Consider the following 24,583-nt stretch of genomic DNA (forward strand, 5'->3'; position numbering starts at 1 on the left):
CATTCATTTGAGACAACTGGCACACCAGTCCCATTTAAGAGAAGATATAATAATAGCTAATATGATTAAAGATCTTATTTTAAAAGCATGCAAGCTATCAGGCTGTATACCTTCACATTGCCACAACAAAATATTTTATTGTACATATTTGAAAAATTTCATCATAAGGCAGTATTTTCAATGCCTCCATCAAGTTTATTTTACTCTGCATACTGTCCTTGAGGGCTGGCTTTGCAACATTTTTGCCCTAAAGGTTTTAATAGAATAAAACTGAAAACTTTATTATGTATTAAATATTCATTATATGGAAATTCTCCGTTTGTGAGGCAGACAGTTGAAGCCCACGGAAACATGCAATGACAGAGAGAAACCCACACATTGCCTGGGTACAGGAAGCTGTTTCTTATTCAAAACATGCTCCTTTAATACAATGGGCCCAATAGAAACAGCTATAAATAATGAATGCACTGATAATAGGCCCTACAAAGAGACAGACTTTGTGCCAAGTCCCATAATACTGAAAATAAACAAGTTACCAGTAGTAATGTGACTTCTTCTTTTCTCATTAGAGGTATCCACAGTTAATATTAATATTAACTGTTCTTGCACTAAATCACAATGAAATCAAGCAAAGGAGTTTATTTTGCCATCAAATATTAGTATATTTTTTTCATCCCTGTTTGTCTATGTCCAGACTGGATGGGGCTGCTTCCCAGTTCACACATATCATCAGATCTACACACCTTCTTCAGACAATCTTCTTCACCTGCCTGCTTTTTTAAAAGACTGGTCCACACTTCCATCTTTGCCAACTCGTTGTTATTCCCTCAGTGGTAACATCTCAACTGAAAAAGTCTTCAAGACGTGTGTGTTTGCTTATTCCTGTTCTCGTGCCTTGTGCTCCACGGTGCCTATTCTTTGTTTGAAGCTCTTGCCTGATCCTGCAGGTCTCGTCCAGCTTGTTTCATCCTGTGGACGTTTTCTATTTTATGATTTGAGGGTTTTCCACTGCCAATCTTCAGCAATAAGCTAGCTACACCCGTATTAAATTGTGTCTGTGTCTGCCTTTGGGGCTCAACTCATGTCTGCAGATCATAATAGGAAATTGTTCATTTTCAAAACAAACTGGATATTAAAGAGAACAAGTTCTATTGAGGGAATCGTTTTATTGGCTTCAGTGTTTTAACTGTGCTGACTGGCAGTTGTGTAGGTGCACTCGGGGTGTAGCGGGAGGTGGAGCCTATTTAGATTGGCACTGTAGATGTATTGCAAATAAGGGGTGCCTTCAAAATGCCCTATATTTACCCTATCCTCTTTTTTCCCACAAAAGAACCTACTTGGGGTGTTTTCTGCTCACTCACAGAGAATAAATCAGTCAAATTAGTTGATTTTGTAAGAATAAAAGAAATGAGTGTGAAACTAAGGTCCGTGAGTCTGTGATAAACTGCAAAAATGAGCCACTCAAATGATTCAAACCACCTCAAGGGTAAAAGAGCCATTATCACCTCCACAGTAGTGGCCACTACTACAGTGGAGTCCAAGACACATTGCAGTTCTTGGTGGCAAAGAGATAAACCTGGGACACGTGCATTAGGCTCAGTGTACCAATGTGAGGTCTCAATGGACCAGCAGCATGTGAAACTGCTAATTCAATACATATGGTTTAAAGGGGAAAAGTCAATATCGTTTGGCTTGTTTTTACCATGGCAGGGGTTTTAATGTATAAAAATGTAATTTGCCCCTAAAAGAATATGAAACATCTGTACCTACATAGTACTACACTTATTGACTTTTTTCATTACAAAACAATATATTTTGCAGGAAGAATCATCAATTTTCACAATTATTGTTGGATTTGCCCACTTTAGAAAACTATAATGTATAATACAATGCTTTGGTTGACTTGAGTTTAGCATGATAAATGACTGGCTTGTTTCTGTTGCTAATTTTTGTAAGTTTGTGTTGAAAAAGTTAACATGCTTGGCTAACAGTCTTACATGCTTAGTGTCAAGATGATGCCACAGTGTGATGAGTTTGGGCTCATTGTCATTCCCTCTTACCACTTTGCAAATAGCACAGTGATTTATACTGTAGTAGCATTGTAATGCTTGATGTTTACTATGTTGTCTCTGTTTTTTCAAGTAAGAAGTTAACTATATGAATCTTCCAATATTTTCAATTTCAGACCAAATATGCAGCAACATTGCAAAGTAAGTAATAAAGAATACAGGCTTGAATGATTCTATCTAGTTCAAAGACCTTCCAACAATAACTTAGCCAAGATAGCTATATCCCTTATTCTAATTGCCACATATGGACTGGTTAAATTCAAATGAGCATTCCCCAGACAGTCGACTGAGTTTGGATCAGTATACTGAGTTTGTAATGTTGCGTACAAGAGTACCATGACAAAAAGGTTTAAAATAGAAAGCATGTACGAGTGTATCTGGTGATCGCAGATCAATAAAGATGGTAGGGGATTCCTTCTTGATTGAACTGTAATTACATCCAATGGGTTCAAAACCACAAGTCATACCCATCTTGGAATAGAGGGAAACGTTGGTGCTGGGTCCAGAAAAGAGGTCTAACTCAGTCTCGGTGGGAAAAAAATTGATGCAGATTAGTGGAACATCTGAAACCCAGCTAAGGGATCAGAAAATCTGTTTGCATGATGCCAGAGACAGCTGAGTGTTTCCGGTGGGAGCCACTATCTGGGCATCACTTCTGACACCCACACCAGAACGCAGGAGCCTCAAAATAGACATGTGCATGTAAAGGAGCACGTGATTATGTTATCACATTGGGTGTGGTTTTTCCAACAAGCACCTGCTAGGTAGGCCGACCTCATGCATCCCACTGGGAATTCACACAACAGGTGTTTGGGCTGGGCCACCTGTGGGGCTGGCCTCCTGCTCACACTTCACACCTCATCTCAGGAGCAAACCAACATTTTCCCATTGGGTCTGCCATGCTTTTCTAAAAGCATGCTTATATAGCTGATTTTACAAAATCTGTAAAATAGAAGCATGCAATAAGACATGTACCAGTCATTGTGCATTTACTATGTGAGTGACCGCATGTTTATATTTGTGTGCTAGTTCATTTATTACTCAAGACAGTGTGGATTCTATTATATTGACACCTTTCTCTGCTCTACACAAAGAATGTTTGGCTCATAAAATCATTCATATTCAGAATGCATATAATATCATTCATAACAATGCTAATCCATTTTTCCACATTTAAAGGTCATTCTCACAGTTTTATTTCATTTCCCCAGTGCACATACCATACAAAATTCAACCCTTGAATTACTTTCACTTTACAGTAGAAAAAAGAATTACCGTGTTCCAAATAATGCAAAAACAACAAAACTAGCTTTTTTAAATAGAGGAAAGTATGCATCCACATGACTTTTGCATCACACATTTTCACTGTTATCTCCCCACACATACCAGGTCAAGCATGCACACCTACAAACATACTACTCACCCTGTTATATATACAAGGCATACAAGTGCCAACGTATTGCAAAGCCTGGCACAACGGGTACGCTCATTACTGCAATGCCAAGCTACCAGTTGCTAAGGAGACCTGTGGAGAGGGAGGGATCCTTGTTGTTGCTATAGCAGCCAGTTTGCTCCCTGCCAATTCTCTCCCTTAGGGAAAAATGAGCCAAGAGGTGGGGGATGAAGTGGGTAGGAGTAGGGGACAGCAATTTAATAGGGCTATGTGGAGCAGTGGAACTTCATTAGTCATCATTGTATTCTGCACCAACCACAGTTTCCCACGAATGCAACACTATAGCTGATAGACTTCCATTTACTCTCAAATAGCTCACAAACACCCACTTATTTGCATACCTATCCAGAGAAAAAGATGAAAAACGGCATCCATAGATTGAAGAGCAAGGAACTGGAGGTAAGGGGTGTGTTAAGATGGCAGAGGTGGATGAAAAATAAAAAGAGGAGGAGGGAACAAAGGAGAATATTGGATTTTAAATGGAGAATGTAGAAGGCATGTGAACAACATACATTTGCAGACTGCTGAGATATTTGAGATATTACTTTCTGCAACCTTATGGTGCTACTTAACGATGACCTTCAGCTGTCTGCAGATCATAAATATTGCCAGATTCAAACACAAAAAAACATGGTTTATACATTTTGACTTATATAATACATCTGCACAAAGGTTCAGTTGATATGGCTTCAACAGGTAAAGGCTCCATTATCATTTTCCTATCTATAAAAATGGAAAAAAAAATACATTGTACAAAATTAAACAATATTTGATGCAGATACCAAAGCAATCAATCACAAGCATATATTGTTGTTATTTATGCGCCTCAATAGAAGAAAGCAATGATTTGTTCAATAATCAAAGATGACAAAATGCCTAACATTCAAAATATATCTTGCCTTTTAAGTATTCCATAATGCTAAAAGTATATCCAAATGTAATGGTGAAAAAAAAAAAATCAAAGTTCTGTCTATGTACCAAGCAAGAGATTTGTGAAAACTAGTAACAAAAGAACCATTGTAGGGGTTTATACATCAACTGCTTATGCTCCTGGCTGCATCTAATTCCAAGTACTATTGTAAAATATGGACAAGGAGGAATAATGATTTGATCTGAATGAACTCAGCATGGTTATAGACAAACGTTAAAAATATATCAATCTGAACCCAAATCAAATCTGAACCCAAACTTCCAAAGGTCTTGAATCTATTGTGTAATCATAGCGATAGATTCCAGAGTGAAAGGGAGATATGAAGGGGATGAAAACTCACAGGATTTAGCCCTCCTCCTCCTTTCACTGAAACAAAAAGCACCCAATTAATTCAGCTTTAGTTGGGGTCTTAAATGTGTTCTGCGTGTGTATAGGGATGGGGTAAAACATATGCCCAACCTATGGACAAGGCAGGGTGAAGTAAATTTGGGCAGGGTGTGGTGGAGATGGGATAAAGCAGCATGGATGCGACCTTTTAAGAACCTTCTAAAAACGACTCTCCTTTTCTTTCTCTCTCTCTCTATCACTCGCACACACACACACACACACACACACACACACACACACCATGTGGCACATGCCTGCATGCTGATGCACAGATTATTTGCCAGTCACTGACCCATTGTCCTTTTCTACACCTCGCTGACTTGCATTGACAGACATTTTCAGGTATATAATCACTCAGACAAGCTTCCACTTTGTAGCCACTTGTACTAATACCTCACACAGTCTCTTTTCTAGCCTTGCAGATCCTTCAATGACAGGACCTAGAGATCAGAGGAGTGAGACCATAGGTTACGCAAGATTATTATCCAACCATACATCTTAAAGAATTAAGAATAAAGTACATCTTAATCTTAAAGACAAACACTGCCTACTATAAAGATAAATACAGGGGCATAGAATTGCAGACAAAGAGGTACACATTTACAGGGTTTCTAAAAACCAATTAAATGCCAATTTCTTTATGCTGGGAGTTACTGAATGTGTGCCAAATATGCTGTTGTGTCCCTTGAGGTAATTTGCAGTGGTGACATTACAAATGTTGGTACATAGAAAGTGATAGAAAAGCTTCTCCACAAGACTCCCAATGCCACATATGGAGGCCATGTACAGAGCACCAGTGTGTAAAGACACACGAATCCAAGGCTACACAAAAGCATCTCATTAGAGGAGTGAGATGCCTAATTTATAACCTCTCCTTGGCTGTCAGGTCTCTGCATGGATCAGTTTAATTATGGTGCAAAACCATTGCACTAGGTTGGAATGGGAAAAGTGTTCTTCATTGTCATTTTTCACAATTATCAAAACGTTGAAAATCTATGCCTTAAGGATATACATATATTGGGAAAACATATAAAATAACATAAATGAAGGTGCTGTTACATTGATTGAATTTTTCTGAATAGTTAACATTGGTGACATCCACAATGATGTGAGTACTTGAGCACAAATTTTAGCAACATAAACTAGAATATGTTGAATTTTGTTTTTCAGTGTATTATTTTGCATTATTTTGTTTGCTGTTTGCAGTAGGATTTTAATATATATTTTTTGCCCTTTTCACAGAAACAGAGATAAAATGATTTGTGTTTTGCCAATGACATATTTCCTTGCATGTTTTTTTTTTTTCGAAAATGCTGCATGCTTGTCTTTTTAATACTCCATGTTTGATCACTTAAATGTGAGTCATTCTTAGTGTATTAATTTTGGTCCCACCTTGATCAAGCACAATTATCAGCCCAAAGAAGCTTTCCCATATGAACAATCCTTCTTTGTTCCAGCAGTGTAATTATCTGTAGTAATAAATGATATGGTGGAGTTTTTCTGTATTTGTGTTGAGTTGTCATTGTCACTACATCACAGTCTAGTGGCATCATTATAGAGAGATGTGTCACGTTATTACCTTGGCAGCCTGTGCCCATCCATTACGGAATAATTCCTGGAGACAGATGTGCATGAGCTGAAGTACTTTACAGTAAGAGCATGACACCGTGCATGTGCGTGTCACAGAAATACACATCCATCAGCAGGGTTGCATGACTAATTACATGTGAAAAAGTGCTACACTTCATTATGTTCTCGATATACTGTATGTTTGTGTGTCTGTGTTAGACAGCACTCTTGGAACGGGGCAGTAGTATTCCTGCATGAGTGCGACTGTCATTGGGTTTTATTCTGGCTGGCAGTATGGCAGGATGAGAGAATCATTAGTGGACATGTAGCACAAGTAAGAGAGAGAGAGAGCAGAATGGAGTCAACAAGCAAAGGGGAGATAAAGGCAGCGGCTGCGTGAGGCTAGCAGTGCGTCTTAATATCCGCCTTGAGAGCATTACACACAACGCAGTGCACTTTCTTCCCAGTCACGCAATCACCCCACCACAACCATCCCTCCACTGCCATTTCCTCCTCAGTCACTTGCTTTCCAGCCACCCTACTCCCTTGGCACTCCTGTATTTCCTACTGACCCTGTGTCCCTGCTTGCATATTCCAGACCTTACCCCCACGTTAGCATGCCACATTGCAGATTTTCCTTTCTCCATCTCTGAATTTAGCTTTGCATCTGCTCGCGTCATTCCATTTCATCCCATCGCTCTCATCTTCACTCACTCTGCTCCTTGCACAGCATTATTGCAAGTTGACCGACTCTTCATCGTGAGCAACATGAAACAACTGTATTACATCAGTGCAACATGAGCACAACTTGCAGCACTCCATGAAAGCCCCTTTGTCTCAATATATTTGGCATCAACCAGTGTTTCTCCATTCATGACTTACACTTGTTTCTTGATGTGATTGATCCTAACAATTTCACTTATGACTGATAGTCATGCTATTCTGAATGCCAGAAACAACACATCTGATATCTAACTAACAGCAGACCCTTATACAGATAACTCGGCTCATTCTCCACCTTCTCATCAGATTTACAGGTTACAGGAATGCATCTTTCTTATGGACCTATTAGACAAGTATAACATTTGGGAACCTGGGTTTGACACCAGTTGAGAGCATAGCTTAGCATTATAGGGTGGCTGGATGCCAGGGACTGCTAAAATGGGTAGGGTAAATTACCAATGCCCAGCTGTGTAAAAAAGCCCTCTTGGATCACTTAACTTGTGAAGCCTTGTTTATGTAGGAACACACAATTCAGAAATACACAACTCGACCTCCCCATAGTCCTTACACATGCAATTTAGCCAATTTGCAGTAATTCAGGGATCTTTATTCAGAAGCTGTTATTACACTCAGTTAATAACTAAATATGTGTTTGCATGTATGTATGTATGTATGTATGTATGTATGTATGTATGTATGTAGAGGCTGATTAGGCTTTTTGGGTGAATGTATACACACTACTGTTCACTAATTGGGTTTTAGGTCTTTGGGGTTTAGCACATCTTAACAATGCTGAACAACAAATGTGCATGTGTATGAGTGCAGGTACTGAATGAATGTGTGTGTGCATCTGTGTGTATGAAAGACTGCATGGCTTTGAAAGTGCAATATGAGTGCCCTAATGGATGCACACTTGAGCTGAAGTGTGCAGAGTGACAGAAGTAAAGCCAAGTCTGGCTTCCATTCCTGCTTGGAGCCCATTTTATCTGCTCTCTTCTGTTATAGTGCTCATCTTTTCCCTGACTTCTCTCTCTGTATCTTTCTGTTTCTCTATTTATTTCATTTTTCATACACCTATTTCATACACCTATATTGACTAAGCTAGGCTCCCCATCTCCACTTTCTCTTTCTCCTCCCCCTGGTGCGCAGCGAAGAGAAAAAAACTAAGAGAAGATGACATGTAACCACCAGTGGTCTTGACCTTTATCAAGCTCCAGCACTGGCAACAATGTGAATGAGACATTACGGATATAACTGAGCATTATTAACCCTTGCTAACTTACAAATGTGGCACTGTTTGGTTTGAAAATAGAGCCGGATAGTAACCATTTCCATGGTGGCCTCAGGTGGCACTAAGAGATGAGCTCGAGTTAAATTATATAACTGGAAATAATGTTAATGCACCCTGAGTCATGTCACTTTGAGAAAGGAAAAAAATGTGAAAGAGGAGAGCAGCCTTCTAGCTGTAATTGTTTAACTGTGATTTTTCCCTTGTTGACCATCAGCTTCCCAGATATATACTGTATGTCAATGCCATGTCTGTTTGGAATTTATATTTCATTATAAAGCTCCACCACAATGCTTTTGAAATGATGTGTGAGCCTATGAGAGAAAACTGTACTTACAAGGGCCAGGTGTTAGGGTTAGGGTTAGTTAGTTACTCCAAAGGTTGCAGTGTCCGTTAACTTTTTTCCATTTTATCCCAGAATGTGCCTGTTTGGTGCACATGGATGCATTAGCATCTTTCTACTAGTCAGGCAATGAGACAATTCCCCGAGTGGCATTTACAGAGAAGAAAGAGCCATTTATCACTTTAGATTTGGAATAATAAAACTCTGTGAGTGTGTGTGTGTGTGTGTGTGAGGAGGCACATTAAAGTCACATTAAAGGAAGAAGAGAAAATGAGCAAGGGAAAGGAAGAAATGAGTGATAAAATGGTGACTTTGATTTTCATTTCCAATCAGCTTCTGCATTCAGACCATTCATGTTTGGCACAATAAGCACCAGAACCAGTGTCCTGACCCAGATTCATGCCAGTGACATACAAAATCCAGTTGTGGAGGGAAGAATTTCTGTAACCTCCCCACATATGCTGACTCCCACACAGATTTGCTCACACATGTTTAGTTTTACATACAATTGCATATGCTCAAGCAAAACAACATCTATTCTCCTTTCAAGAACATTTCCTTTCACCCAGATTTAAGCTAGCAGACATGACAACGCAACTGGGATCTTTGTGTGGGTGTAACGATGCCCTGTTTGCCAAAATTGTTTGATTAATATTGATGATAAAAGCAATGAAGAGGTATTACAGACATTTCATGTTTCCATTTACAGGCATACTTTGAAAAACCAAAACAAATCCATTGCCCTTCTAGGAAGCAGCCACACAGCTCCATGACTAATGAAGCTTGCTGGGAAGGACCTTTTATGTTTTTTCATTGAATAAATGAACAAATATAATTTCACATCCATCATCTTTTTTTTTATCACAAATAAATGTTAGTCTTATGCTAACATATTATCCAAGGTAATTTTCTCTGTCAACTGGACTGTGTTTCTTCTCTTTGAAGATGTTTCACCTTCTATCCAGAAGGCTTCTTCAGTTCTGAACTCGCTGGGGCTAATATATTACCTTTTCTTCAAATTAAATAGTTTTAACAGTTTTTTTTTTAAAGCGAGAGTGACAGCTGGAAGTTTTTTATGGCCAGGAAGAAACTCTACTTATTGGTCAGTACTCTTGTAATATGGCACTAAATTCCATCATGGATTTATGTGCATGTTTTTCCCAGTGCTTTACTCTAATGGGAACCTGGTCAGAACTATTTATCCAGGTATAACTTACAATCATTAAAATTGATAAATATTACAAATCTAGTTGTTGTTCCATGTATAAATAGAATACTACATTTTATTCACTAACTTGACAATTTAGGAAAAGAACTGCCCAGGAATTCCAGCCACCTATAACAGACTGGTCAATTGTTTTAGCATTTTGGGATACAGTTCTCAGTATATAAAACCAAAGTTTGCACATGTCCCTGTCAAAGCTGCGGGCGATCCCGCCCGAGTGTCGTTGCTAACTCCGTGCACCTGGGCGAATCAGTAATCAGGAGCCCTTATAGTTCCCTGTGCTACGCCGCCTCCCTGCGCTACGCCGCCTCCCTGCCAGATGGTCCTCTGTGTTCCACATGACTCTCCAGTGTTTTCCTGCCTGCTTCTTTTCCTGGTTCCGACCCTGCCTGCTCCTGACGACTCTGTTGTGCCTGTTCCCCGGAACATCCTGTCTGCCTTCGGTTCCTGATAATAAAGCTGTGTTCCACCGAACTCTGGTGTCGCTCTTGGGTTCTCGTCTGGTTAGGGACTGTCAGGCACCATTCAGAATCTCAGTTTGAACAAACATTTATCTGTGTACCAAGCCTCTTTTTGATTGTATCTCTTACTTTTGCACTCTTTCTTTTCTTTGAACCTGCTCCCATCAGTTGGCATTAACTACATTTTTTTTTTTTGTTAGGCGGCTCCTCCTTAGGTGGCTTCTTCTTAGACCACCGAGCTCAGGTTAGCTGCAGCCTTCCTGTCAGGTTGGAGATGGAGTGCTGAGAAATATACAAAATGTATCTTGGTATACATCATCCCTTTTCTCAGAGACAGTCACGGCAACACATTTGCACATGAACACACATTTACTATCAAGCGTGGCCATCAATCCTTTGCATACAGGAAGATATAGCCAATGAAGAGAAACATTGAATTAGGAAATAGGGCCACTATGACTTGTGGGAAGTGAATTTTGTGGCCTGGAGAGAAATATAGCTCAGAGCACTTCATATTGTGGCAAGAGAAAGAAGCATCTGTATTCTATGTTGAAAGTCCCTATCAAGTTACAATGGCTTCTTTTGAAATATTCATGTACATGTATGACAAGATCAGGACATCCCATTGCTTTTTCAGCGAGGATTCACCGAATGGACTAAATGAAAACCATTAATCAGTGTAAATTATGAAGTATTATGTTAGCCCAACATGAAGTCTAAGTGTGAAACAATTACATCGTCTTCAAACAAAAAAAGATATGTCATTAATTCAGCATATTTACGGGTGTAAGCAATCTAATGTCTTTTGTTAAAATTAGACAACAGAAAATCTGGTTAATTCATATAATCAAATATTGAATTAATATTACATTAAAATGTATGAAGATTGAAAGATATCACTGTTATTTCATGTGTTTTAATATAAACATCTATTATCAAAAATCTATTTTTTCCCCGAATGAATACAGATTATTTTATATTCTGTTCCTACCATAGTGGACACACGCCACTGTAGTACAATTACAAATAGTCAAATGTTGTTGTTTTTTTTACATTATCAATGTCATGTGGATTATCTGGTCAAAAATACGTCTTAATATTTCTGAAAAGATAATTATTATGATGTAAGTACTACTTACGTATATAGCCTATAAAACCTGAGGCCACATCACCCAACTCAACTGTAAGCTACTAGAAGAAAATATATTATAAACTCTTATCAGTATTAATAAAGACAACAAGGAACACAAAAATCAGCTATGTGGAAAAAACCTACCCCAAAGATTACCAGTGTATGCTTTGCATTTAATCAGATATATGACATACAACTTTAGCTAGTAATAAATCCCATAGCATGGCTACTGAGGGAGTATAGTACTAACTTAGGAGAGGCTAGCCTACAGCTAGTAAGAGGTGAATACTGTAAAGATAGAACAGAGAAGAGGAGTACAAGCCTTGTAGTGCCAGAGAAAAAGACAAAATCGACCCAGCATGACTGAAACCAATTAAGATGGAATCAGGGTGAAATCTCCGCTGCCTCGATAATGAGCCTCATCTGAATTATTAACGAGAGCAATTCCCCAGGGACCCGGGCTCCCACTGAGCCCATCAACAAGCCCCCCATATGCCCACCTGCACAGACAAATGCACACAGATGCAAAAAGAAGAGAAATGCATTCAAAATCACACATAGACACATCACAATTTTTCAACATTGAGCATCCAAGCCAAAACAATGGACTCTGCAAATACGGCAGAGGCTAACCTAACACATTTAATTTACACTGAAGAGTATATCCAGAGGAAAATATATCATTTGATATGCACACCACGTTTCTCTATAGCAAGGATAGCTCAACCACTGCCATCAGATCAGGACCAGACGTGTCTCTGTGCTGCAATAAGCTACACTTGAGTACAACATTAAACTCCATGTAAAATCAACAAATGTCCCATTTTACACCATGCCTTCTGGTGAGTCAATCCTCTAGATATGACTTAATCCACTGATCGGATTTATGTAATAACAATGAGCATATCCCTAACTGCACAAAACTGGAAAATGGGCATGCCCTTTCTGAGCAAGTTATTAGATGAGAAATCTATTGAATATTAGTAATTATCTCATGAAATACTATTAAATCTGTGGTGAAGGATCTTTAATATTTTGTCAACATGTGGAAGACATATAGGTTTTACAAAATAAAGTCCAAGTTACAGGAAATATTGTGAACAGAATGTTACTGGAGGCTAGCAAACCAGGAAAACTTTTATTTCTAGTTTATTGAACTATATGTATTGTGGCGTCATGCCTAGATCTCACTTAGTGTCCAACAGCTTCATTGGGACATATTGACTCCTCAAACAGAAGAAGCTCTGCTTTGTTAAAATTTGTCCTCCAAAAGTTCAAAAACTGTTGTCTTTAAATAAGATAGGATGTGTTCTAATCAATCTGGCACTGGCCTCACACTTCAGGTAGTTCTCTTTCCCGTAAATCTCCATGACATCAAACCATCAAACTTAAACAGCCTGGGAGAGAAACAACACACACACACACACACACACACACACACACAGCAATCCTCAGGCCTTCACCAAACAGTACCACACCTTCATATGAGCCAATCGCTGCAAGTCAGTTTAGAAAAATAAATCAGACACTGAGAAACAGCACCATAGAAATTTGCTCCCAGTCAGCCATCTCCTCTTCTAAAAAGTAGTTCACCCCACCCAAGAACAGAGTGTTCCTCCAACGTTGGTTTTGAGGAGGCGCGAGTGTGTGCGTGTGTGTTGTGTGTTTTATGCAAATACATACGTGTGCAGTTGTCAAAGAATGACAATTTTGTCTGTACATCACTATACTTTTTCAGTTTGGAGAGGAAAAAAGAATAAAAGGATCATTTGATATCAAAATAATGTTCCAAAATCACTTTTTAAAAGTAAATGTAGATTTGGTGGTAACAGAATAATTATTGGATGGCTTTCACCCCTCAGTTCTGCTCAAAATGTAACCATTAGAATTGAGAGGAGACTCGCTGTCATCCTATTATCTATGTGCTAATGTGAGATTTCACCAAAATAAGAGGAGGCATACTACTTAAGGCAGTCTGGATTACTGACGGATGACCACGAATGCTCAAATTCCTAAATCCAATATTCACTTGCGAGAGAGACAATGAAAAAAAAAAATCCTCACCTCAGTTAGCTCCTTCCCACAAAGCATAAAGGTATATAAATATACAGAATTTTTTTTTTCTGAGTGAATACAAACAGTGAGTAGGCAAAATGATTAAAGGCAAGATAAAACAGTTGTCTCATAGGTGAAATCATATAACAGATCACTGTAATGCCAAAGTAAAATGGGCATAGTAAGGAACTAATAAAAAAATATATGCCTAAAAGCTCCAAAAGAGAATACCAGTGAAACTGGTGGCATTCGTCTTAGCAAGACGAATGATAAAGTATGAATCAACGATATGAGCCAAGGCTCCTGCCCAATCTCTTCAAACCCTACACCCCATAATCGTCAGGCAACATGATCGTGTGTTTCTATTCACACAGAATCAGGAAGTAGCTCATAACATGGTCATGGTTGCTAAGTCTCTGAACACATTCCGTGAGACACAGAGATTTCTCTCATGTCTGACAAGTGTGTGTATTCCCTGGGTAATGTACATAGTGACAAGATTACAAAAACCTGTCTCTTTATCTATATATTATTTAGCTAAATTGATATAATTCAGTAACTCAAAAATAAGACCACTACAAAACATCCTGCCACCTTTCTGTCTCCCTAAACTCTCTCTGTCTTAATTCTGAACCTTGTGAACTTTTGCCCTGCTGCCCCACACAGGCTGATACATCAAGTTACTTTATAAATAGCAGCCTAGTAACTTTATATGAAAATGTCTGGGTGTCTGCCTGGCACACTGGAACCAGGTGGTAACTTGGCATCCAGCTATCAGAAAAGTCTCAAAGCACAGAGGCACATCTGAATGTATCACAAATAATGCACAAAATATTTGATTTAGATATCACATATGATGGAATAACATGCAGTAGACTCCTTTTAAAGACAATACTACCATATGGTGCAGTACAGCACAGTACCTGAACACTGGCAATATCAAAGTCGATAAGATTTTGGGCAGCTTTGGGGCAACTGTCACACCAATTTCCCTTGAAATCCCACTAACAAATGCATTACACTGTCAAAAGGGAGACCATGCACCATTTGCTGCAGCGACCTTCTGTCAGGCCAGTCAGTGGGCTCAAAGATGAGTCCTACAGTGGAAGACTGCACCCCTGCTCTTGCCCCGTAAAGACACCCACAACACAACCACACAGCCCCGATGCTTTGTTGCCTGACCATGTGACTCTCCTTCAGACAAATATGCTCCCATAGATGCTTGCATTCATATAAGCACCATCAATGCAACCATGCATCCTGGGTTTTAAGTAACTTATAGTTTTCTATCTTGCAGTCTCTTAGTAAAAGAGCACTTGTAAGTAATGAGCACTGAATGCACCACTAATCTGTACTGAGGTGGTTGGCTGGCACTTTAGTGGAAAGGGTAATCAGTTCACAAATAAACAATTCTTTGTAACCTTTTCTTACTCTGTAGGTGATTAGGAGGGCACCACCTAAGAATATATCAGCCTTCCTAGAGGTAAGGTACCAGGTATTATAAGAGGTTTTGTGGTTTAGACGTGCTGCTTTAAATCCTTAGATAATTCAGTCTCCTATAAGAGATATGGTGTATGTCATGCAGGTCAACACTGTTAGATCTGAAGTTATGAGTGTATGCTTTCATTCAAATTCTGTTCCAGAAGACAACTCACCCAGACAGGTCAGAATGGTTCATCATATTATGGCTGCTTTAAATAACCTACAGTATTTAATGCCCCATCAGTACCTGGAATGTGCCCTGCATCCATGGTCTGGGACAGTCTGACACTGTTGACCCACTCCTAATTTACAGTTTCATAAATAGCAGACTGAGACTTACGTACTTAAGGGGGGGAAATAGCCCCTGTATTTTTATGGCTCTTGCTGCAAGTGCAAAGCTAATGAGACAAGGTTTACCAAGAGACACACCTCACCATGGTTAACTTTAATGGGACAGGATTACTGCGGCAGTCAGGTGCTTGTGATTAAGTCTGGGGCAAAAGAGGACACTCGGTGATAGAGGTTGTGAAAAAATATGAAATAACTAACATTTTTGACTGCAGATAACACTCTGGGGGCTTTCTGGATAGTTCAAAATTAGTAAAAGTACTCCAATATATAATAATGTTTTACATTTCAAAATACACAATTTGTAAATTTGATGTGTTCTTGTTATTGGGTTGATATGACTGCAACTGTTGTTGCCAGATCCTATTACAGATATCCTGATTATGAAAGATATAGACACAGAGCAGTGCAGGTCAAATGAGATATACAGGCTCAGCCTTCAAAACTGCCACGTAAATGAGGCAAAATTAAATAGTACAAATTTAACATTTAGGGTCTAAAGGACTCAGCAGCTACAGTACACCATCAGGAGTTGCACTACTGCCCTTTAGCCCCTTCCCCTCTGTCTTCAGATGGTTGTAATGAATAGAAAGATCAACTTGGGAAAGGCGGCTGACATGGGCAGATGTCCAGGAGGTTACTCAGGGCCATCAGCCAGACAAAAAAACGGTTGCATAGTGTGGTAGGTTAGGAGCACCCCATAAATATTTACGCCATGGTTAACTGACATGTGAACATATGGGGGGGTCCACAATGAAAGGATTGCAACGCTGCTGAGTTAAGCATTATTGTGTGTAAATTAAGATCTATTACATTCTCACAAAATTGATCCATTAACGACACCAATGAACTAAGTCGCGATCACGCACGGCACCATTCACGCATTACAAAAACATAATTGCATAGTGTATCAGCAAGAATCTCAGCAGCATGCTGGGTAAGAATAATATCACATTTCCCCACTTGACTCTCTGATTTTTAAATCCATGTAAATCATTCCAGCCTATATGTTTGAATTCTTACCTTCCAGCCAGCTGAACTGTTACTGTCGCCCTTATCCTTGAAATAGGGCACATAACGGACCATCCAGTCATAAATCTGTGACAGCGTCAATCTTTTTTCTGGGCTGCTCTCAATAGCGCGGGTAATTAAATCCGCGTAGGACTGGTTTCCCCACGCGTTCCGCCGGGAGGATTTGCCTTTGCGCAGCGGTCCGGTGACATCGAGCGGCGCGCCAGCCAAGCATGGGTGCATCGCGCCTGTGGGTGCCGGGGAGCCGGCTGGATGCTTAGGTTCTCGCGGCATACCGCCCACGATTCCCGCTCTGCACGCAGGGACGTCCTCTGGTTCCACCTTGATGTTGGCGAGTGGAAGGATGACCTCGTGTCCGCCGGGGAAATCCTCCGGGCAAGGCGGCAGCGGCCAGGTGCACGAGCGAGGCCGGCTTTGCGGCTCGAAATCCGAATCACCCTGATGAGCGTCTAATTCGTCGTCCTCCATCATCAACATTCAACATTCAACCTCCAACGGAGAACGGGGTGAATCAAACGAAGAGCATGGGAGGGAAACTGCCTACAGGATCGATGTTGTGGTCAATTAAAATCACGTGAAATTGACGTTGACAATCATATAGTCCACATCAATAACAGGGAACTTAGAGGAGTAGAAGACTAATGTTAAATAGAAACCAAATCACACATCTCAAGCAGTATAATTAATATTTCTTCGTCCATTTTACCTGGAGTCGAACATATCAGCTGATGATTGAAATGATTCCTACTCGATCACACATCACCTCAGTGAGTCAATCTTAAACTCGCAACAAGTCATGTTGGCTTCCCAATGCAGCTGTAGCAACAGATGCTATTTCTGATAAAGAGAAATATTTGCAAATCCTGATCCTCCACAAGACAGCGAGAAGAGCAGAGGTGGTGGGAAAGGGGGCAGAACCTTCACCAGGGCTGATCAGAGAGCGCCCGCTGAGGCGATAATGCGTGATTACCGTGAATGATTCAATCTTCCAGTCTGCCCGGATTAAGCTGGCAGGACACATTTATTCCATCAAGCCCGGACAGCAGCCAAATGTTATCTATCTATCTATCTATCTATCTATCTATCTATCTATCTATCTATCTATCTATCCATCCATCCATCCATCCATCCATCCATCCATCCATCCATCCATCCATCCATCCATCCATCCATCCATCCATCCATCCATCCATCCATCCATCCATCCATCCATCCATCCATCCATCCATCCATCCATCCATCCATCCATCCGAAAAAAATCATATACTTCAGAAAGAAAATTTCTCTCCATGTTTCAGGTTGATGAAACCAGCTTTTACTACTCTCCCTCTCTCGTCCACCTCGCTTTCTCTCTCTCTTCTTCTCTCTGTTTCATATCATGTCTCACACATGTTCTCATTTACTTACAACCCGTTCCGTGGATTTGAATCGAAGATGAGGCACCGGAGCTGTGGAGATGCGGGTTAGGGTTAGGGTTGGAGTGTGCTGACGTAATCGATGGCAGACTGATGATCACTTCTGTAAAAGCCCTAAACTCTCTATTCAGATTAAAAACTAAAACTCTTCATCATTCTGTGACATCGCTCTGCGCGCCTGCGCCGTCGACGGCATTAGATCACTGATGGGGAAAATGTCGATCAACTTGTTTAATATCTTGATAAAATTGTGTACAGTTCGTACGTGCACGTACGTGTCGTCCTCCTGGTAAACATTATTTTCGAGGGTTTCACCTACACTGATAATTTGTGGACCAGTTACAGGCATGACAGAACATTAACAGGACATGGCATTTGTCCATTTGTCCATCTGTCCATTTGTTCCCGGGACAAAACATCCACAGGAATTTCATTTACATATGGGACACATTTTCCCCACCCACTTCTGGGACATCTCTCCTCAATTCACCAACTCACAGACCCTTTGTGACATCATGATACTGGTCAAATTATTCATGTGCCCCTACTGCCCAGTGAGATAAGGATGAAAAGAATATGGTGCAAACCACAAGAGAACCCTTGGAAGATCATTGTCAGTCACCTTGCTTGGTTTTCCTCACTTTTCCAACCACACTCTTCAACAAACATACAGCCTCCCAGTGAAGGAGAGGGCTCTGATCCAAGGGTTAGGGTTAGGTTAGGTTAGGGTTAGGGTTAGAGGGTTAGGGTCAGGGTCAGGTTAGGGTTAGAGTATGTTTGGAGACTTCCTGCAATAAGCAAGAGCCAATTTCCTGTGGTATTTTTGCACCTGCAGATCATCATTATGTTCCTAAGCAGCAATTACAGCCGTAATAAGAATCTTTAGTGTGGCTATTTTTGCAGCGAACAGTTGTCTCACTTGATGGTTTCTACAACGTCCTTTTGTGTAGAAAAATATGCTCAGTAAAGTGAAGCTTTGTCATAATTATATTTGCATTTAAGGCCTAGGAGGGCCAAATGTGTCAAAGATAAAATTCAGTGCTTTATCAAATTCAAACACATTAAGCATTCTGTAAAACTGACATCGGGAATGCAAAAAAGCATCCTGTATATTTATATTAATCAAATGATCAGTAAACTAAAAAAAGACTGAAGACAATATAATTATAGTAGCAAACATTTTTGGAGGCTTAAATTGCTGTTTGTAAAACAAGACATGTTAATCAAAAAATTGTAAATAGTTGAATAAGATTTTTGTTCAATGATTTTTTATGATGAAACCAAGTTTGTTCTTGAAACCAAAACTGCACTCGTGTACCATCATCAACCCCTAGTTGTGCACACCCTAACCCTAACCATGATCCTAACCCTAACCATGATCCTAACCCTAACCCTAACCATGATCCTAACCCTAACCCTAACCATGATCCTAACCCTAACCCCCAACACTAACCCCTAACCATGATCCTAACCCTCTAACCCTAACCCTAACCATGATCCTAACCCTAACCATGATCCTTACCCTAACCATGATCCTAACCCTAACCCTCTAACCCTAACCCCTAACCATGATCCTAACCCTAACCATGATCCTAACCCTAGCCCTCTAACCCTAACCATGATCCTAACCCTAACCCTCTAACCCTAACCCCTAACACTAACCCCTAACCATGATCCTAACCCTAACCCTCTAACCCTAACCCTAACCATGATCCTAACCCTAACCCTCTAACCCTAACCCCTAACACTAACCCCTAACCATGATCCTAACCCTAACCCTCTAACCCTAACCCTAACCATGGTCCTAACCCTAACCATGATCCTAACCCTAATCCTCTAACCCTAACCATGATCCTAACCCTAAACATGATCCTAACCCTAACCCTCTAACCCTAACCATGATCCTAACCCTAACCCTCTAACCCTAACCCCTAACCATGATCCTAACCCTAACCCCTAACCATGATCCTAACCCTAACCCTAACCGTGATCCTAACCATGATCCTAACCCCTAACACTAACCCTAATCCTAACCCCAACCAGCAATACTGTTTCTAGAGCTAAGGCATGCAGAATATCACACTGTCATGGGTTTGGCAACAAGTAAAACTATTCAGTTGTGTAACTTAGTGTCTGGCTACATGCAATAGCCAAGCAGTTTTCATTCTAAGACACCAAGTTAGCCAAACGAGTAGTAGTGCGAGTCAGACTTGTCACCATTAAGCACTAGTTAATCTCTTTAAATGTTAAAATCCAAATGGACGAAGGGCAGCACAGCGTAGCCTAAGGTAAAATGGTCTGTGTCCCTTATATATATATATAAAATTCACTTCAAGATGTAACATCTGCTTTTAGTTCTGAGAGCCAGCTGAACAAATACTTGTTGGAACACAAGCATCTTCTTTGGTGCCGCATCTTGACAGGAACTTGGATTTCAGAAGGTTTAACTCTTTGCCAAGTTTCATTGAAGTATGAAAAAGTCATTGTCCAATGCGCCAACATTGAATAGTTATAGCATACAACACCTCACAGAATATTAAAACATTCAAAAATTTCTATTCAAGGTTGGAGGAAAGGTATGTGGGTACAATACTGTCTCACCTTTCTGCCTCAGCAAGCTCACAAGATTTAATGAGCAGCTGGCGCAACATGCAGTCATCTGTCCCTTAAGCTCGTCCATCAGACATGACTGTGGTCATTTCACTCATCAAATCCATCTTCAGGTAGCATTATTATTAGAGGCACTCCTGTTATTACTATAAATAACAGGATGTGCATTTGTTATTTCAGACTACATCACAGATGTTGAGACACTAAGAGGCCATTTTGGGACTCTACAAGTAGAGAGAATGTCAGACATCTGTAGGGCTTTCAAGGATAATAGTTCCACCTTGAGTTCCCTTGAAAGAGGTTAGGGTTAGCAGTAGAAATGAGGAGACTAGAGGGCAAATTGGTGCTTTTGTTGAGAGAAAGAAAGGTTTTCACAGGTCTACTTCACATTAAGCAAATGAAAAGGCTAATTTGAGATGGGGAGGACAGATGTACAGATCTCAGATTATCTTATTTCCATGGCAACCACACCTCCTGTAAATGATCCATGGGACGCTTACAGCCGCGGACCACCGAGACAAGAGTACGAGGGCCCCCTAGTGGCGGAACACATTTTAGCTCCTCTAGCAATAATAAATGCTAGCAGTTGCTGAATAAAATACGTTATTTTTACTTGAAAATACATCATTGTATTACTTGTGTCACACAACAGTATTACCTGGATGTAAAATTAAATAACATATTGAATCTTTATTAAAATGTTCACAATGGTTGCAACTAATGACTTTCATTTATTCCCAATACATTTATTCATAAACAGTTTTTCTTGGCCTCCTGTCTCTGGCCCCTTTTATCAAACATCTTAAAGCTTGGTTATTGAATATTCAATTTCCCTACGGGGATGAATAAAGTGAATCTTGAAAGCCTGTATATTTGTTTAACTTATTATGGTACCAATTGCAATTTATTACAATTACAATTTCTAAAGAGTACTTGCATACATGTATCTCACTGTCCAATTATTACAACTACTCCCTCTCCATTAATATTTTTGCTACCTATATATATTTTATTGTTCTTGTTTTTCCTTCCTTATTTTCTGTCCTATTGTGTTTTTGAGAACACACTTTCCCTTGTTACTGTTGCTTTGATGTTATCATTATTGATTTCATAATCTTATGTTGTTAACAACCTGCCGAAGGGACTAAAGACAGAAATTAGTTAATATGTGTTGTCCCGATTTCAAAGAAATAAACTCAAATATGGCAGATGGAAACATTTTGCCAAAAATGGTATTTAATAATAAATTGATTTAACTAATCTTTAAAAAGCCATGTTGAAAACAAGAAAGGTCATAACATGAGAAAACAAACTGACCATGTCATCGCTCAATGCTGAACCATAGTTCAACATGAGACAATTGTAAATCTGACAGTTGTATTCAGATGCTCAAAACAACATCTTTCAATGTCTTTGTTTACTTGGATCAATCTTCTCCAGGTGAACCAGGGGTTTCAGTTGCTCAGCAAAGCTGCGCATGTCCTCTGACACAGTGTCTTGGCCTGCAGGAGCCAACACACTCAGTTCTACAAGGTATGAAGAAGACACGCGCTCCGTGTTCTCCGTGTTCCCTGGTACCAGGATGCGCGACACCCTGCTCACTAAAACCTTCATCGCACCTTTGCGAAAAATATACCCACCGGCCACGAACTCATGGTCCATGCGGAAACCCATTTCATTTAGAAAATCTGGCAGGCTATGAGAGGCAGCCACGTCAACACAGTTGCGCACAAGGGTGTGGCGGCTCTTGTCTCCCACTTCAGGTTGGCCTACGTATCGCAAGTGCCATGGAGATGTGGGGTGAGACAGCGAGCGGCGGGCACGGAGAATAAAAGGGTTTCCTTGTTGGCCTTTGAGTACATAAACGAGTTCGTGATCAGTAAAGTTTTCTGGTTCCATGTTGTCACACAAACCTCGAAGGCGATGCAAAAGACTCTCCATGGCCTGGTCTAAGACACTTCCTGAAAAATAGAAGGCAAACACATGTATCAGTATATGCAAATGCTGTGGGAAAAGTCTTCATTCAGTAGACAAAGCATAATGCATGTTTCATTTTTATTTAATTTCATTAATATTAAGTAAATATGTGTGTGTGAATATATATATACACACACCCACACATATATCGAGAGAGAGAGAGAGAGAGAGAGAGAGAGAGAGAGAGAGAGAGAGAGAAGAAACTGCACAGGTTTAAGTTCAGAAAAAAACATCTGTAATTAGCATCACTGATTTATGGGTTCAGTTCTGATAATTTTGTTGATGCAGAAATTAATGTTGAAGAACGGGGAATCAGGGTGTACACACGGCTATTACAAAGTGATAGTATCAAACAAGATGCCTTAAATATCAAATTGAAAGGAGCTACAAAGAATCTAAATTGTATTGGTTTTGATATTCTTCAGAACACTCCACCCTGGTATGCATCGTATGGTCGATTTATTGTGAATGGTACACACTATATTTACTATGGCGATTAATTTGGAATCCCTGAAAGTACACCTGCCCCACTATAGGACACAATTTGGCAGGTAATGACCGAGAGTTTTTAAGAATAATACCGGCGATACTTTTAGTTGGACATTTACAATTGTATTGGTTTGTATTAAGCCTCGTATGGCGTTAGCATGTTACCTTGCAGCAGATACTCCATCATATTGATGGTCCCTCCTGTGACAGGCATCACCGTGACTGGTGGAGCCTCCATTGTCCTATACAGCCCCCAGGCTCCTTCAGATTTAGGAATCTGCAAGAGAATCTTAATCGTTGCAATGAAAATCAATGTTGTGTCAGCATCCTCGTATTTCGACAGTTCCCGACTTTCAAAACCAAATTACCTCGAGCAGTATCGGTAGCTCACAAGCTCTTATAAATCCCAGTCGTTCAGCCGTCGCAGGCAACCATGTAAGCATAAGTAGTCTGTCTTCAGCAGACCCCTAATGTGTTAGCTCACAGTGTTAGCTAACCCTAACCCCTAATGTGTTAGCTCACAGTGTTAGCTAACCCTAACCCCTAATGTGTTAGCTCACAGTGTTAGCTAACCCTAACCCCTAATGTGTTAGCTCACAGTGTTAGCTAACCCTAACCCTAATGTGTTAGCTCACAGCTAAGTATGTAAATACGATACAATCAGCTCCTATATGGCCGTAACACATCCAACATGCGCGGTATAAACAGGCCTCCAAGAGAACAAGATGGCCGCCCATTGGTTAGTGCTGCACGCGCTCCGCCTTTTCCTTGGGTGCGTGCTTCCTGCTATCTACGCGGGCCGAGCTGGGACAATTGTCATTTATGAATCGCCAACATTCTGGCCAAACCTTGCTCCTGTAAAAATGGCGTTGGCCAAATTCTTCCATTGGGCCCAAAAAGACTTTTATGCATAGGCTAATATGGCGAAAGAGACCTCTATAAATCAACGAACTTTTGTTCTTTGCGTTTTTTTGTTTTTTTTTAAAAAACAACCCCGATTTCAAATCATTCTGTTCCCTTCTTGAATTAAAATTTAATTCGCTTTCTGTCGTATTAATGTCAACATTGTGAACGCGCATTAGAGTAACGAGACCGAACCTGCCTGCGCGTTCATGTGTGGCACATCCAGTGGCGCATTGATGCTCGCGACAACGTGCTTTTAATACAAATACACCGTTGGCCACAAAGCTAGCGCTATTTACTACTATTTACTATAACCTACCTGTTGTGTCATCACAAGGAGAATACTCAATTTTTACGTTAAAAATACTGGCTAGTTCAGAAGTGTTTTTTTTCTTTCTTTAAAATTGCATCTGTTCACTAATCATTAAATTAGTCAGTTAACATTTAATTGTGTCAAGTTAATGATTATCAGCAATAAGTCTGGTCTTCACTGAAATTTGTCACTGTTGAAACTTGAGTAAAGTCGGCAAAAACAACTCAATAACTCAACACAGGAAAATTAATTTTCTTAATCATTGCAATGTAAACTATCAAATACAACCTGATTTTTTAATTAATCACCAGAGCTATTTCACAGATTATAATTTGCTTAACTGCTGCTTCTTCTTTACAGCAGCTCGGCCACAATCGG

The 24,583-nt window shown here is 40.0% G+C and overlaps 2 protein-coding genes across 4 annotated transcripts in view; both read right to left on the bottom strand.

Annotated features, from left to right (window-relative positions):
• Positions 1 to 17,587, bottom strand: part of LOC101061226 (forkhead box protein O6-like) — a 44,269-nt gene extending 26,682 nt beyond the window's left edge. The window contains exon 1 of the mRNA XM_029839344.1: positions 16,490 to 17,587. Within this exon, the coding sequence (XP_029695204.1) occupies positions 16,490 to 16,975 (486 nt within the window). The 5' untranslated portion in view covers positions 16,976 to 17,587. The remainder of the gene's footprint in view (positions 1 to 16,489) is intronic.
• Positions 17,588 to 21,726: 4,139 nt separating this feature from the next.
• Positions 21,727 to 23,787, bottom strand: med18 (mediator of RNA polymerase II transcription, subunit 18 homolog (yeast)). 3 transcript variants are annotated; one of them, XM_029839244.1, is made up of 4 exons: positions 23,576 to 23,773; positions 23,358 to 23,461; positions 23,155 to 23,278; positions 21,727 to 22,484 (listed from the first exon to the last, which is right to left on the bottom strand). In XM_029839244.1, the coding sequence occupies exons 2-4, from the start codon at positions 23,430 to 23,432 to the stop codon at positions 21,928 to 21,930; spliced, it is 756 nt and encodes a 251-aa protein (XP_029695104.1). In that variant the 5' UTR covers positions 23,433 to 23,461; positions 23,576 to 23,773; the 3' UTR covers positions 21,727 to 21,927. The 3 variants fall into 3 exon arrangements, with proteins under 3 accessions (XP_029695104.1, XP_003979630.2, XP_011619478.1); XM_003979581.3 differs by having other exon boundaries at positions 23,155 to 23,266; positions 23,358 to 23,787; XM_011621176.2 differs by having other exon boundaries at positions 23,358 to 23,773.
• Positions 23,788 to 24,583: the final 796 nt, after the last annotated feature.

This window comes from Takifugu rubripes, chromosome 7 (genome assembly GCF_901000725.2).
Source record: "Takifugu rubripes chromosome 7, fTakRub1.2, whole genome shotgun sequence".
NCBI lineage: Eukaryota > Metazoa > Chordata > Actinopteri > Tetraodontiformes > Tetraodontidae > Takifugu > Takifugu rubripes.

What these genes read in the sequence shown, in the direction of transcription:
- med18 (XM_029839244.1), bottom strand. Translation starts at nt 23,432, where the DNA reads ATGCTTACATGGTTGCCTGCGACGGCTGAACGACTGGGATTTATAAGA. An exon ending in AGCTACCGATACTGCTCGAG is followed by an intron (nt 23,279 to 23,357) that starts GTAATTTGGTTT and finishes GCAACGATTAAG; the next exon opens with ATTCTCTTGCAGATTCCTAA. An exon ending in GATGGAGTATCTGCTGCAAG is followed by an intron (nt 22,485 to 23,154) that starts GTAACATGCTAA and finishes TCTATTTTTCAG; the next exon opens with GAAGTGTCTTAGACCAGGCC.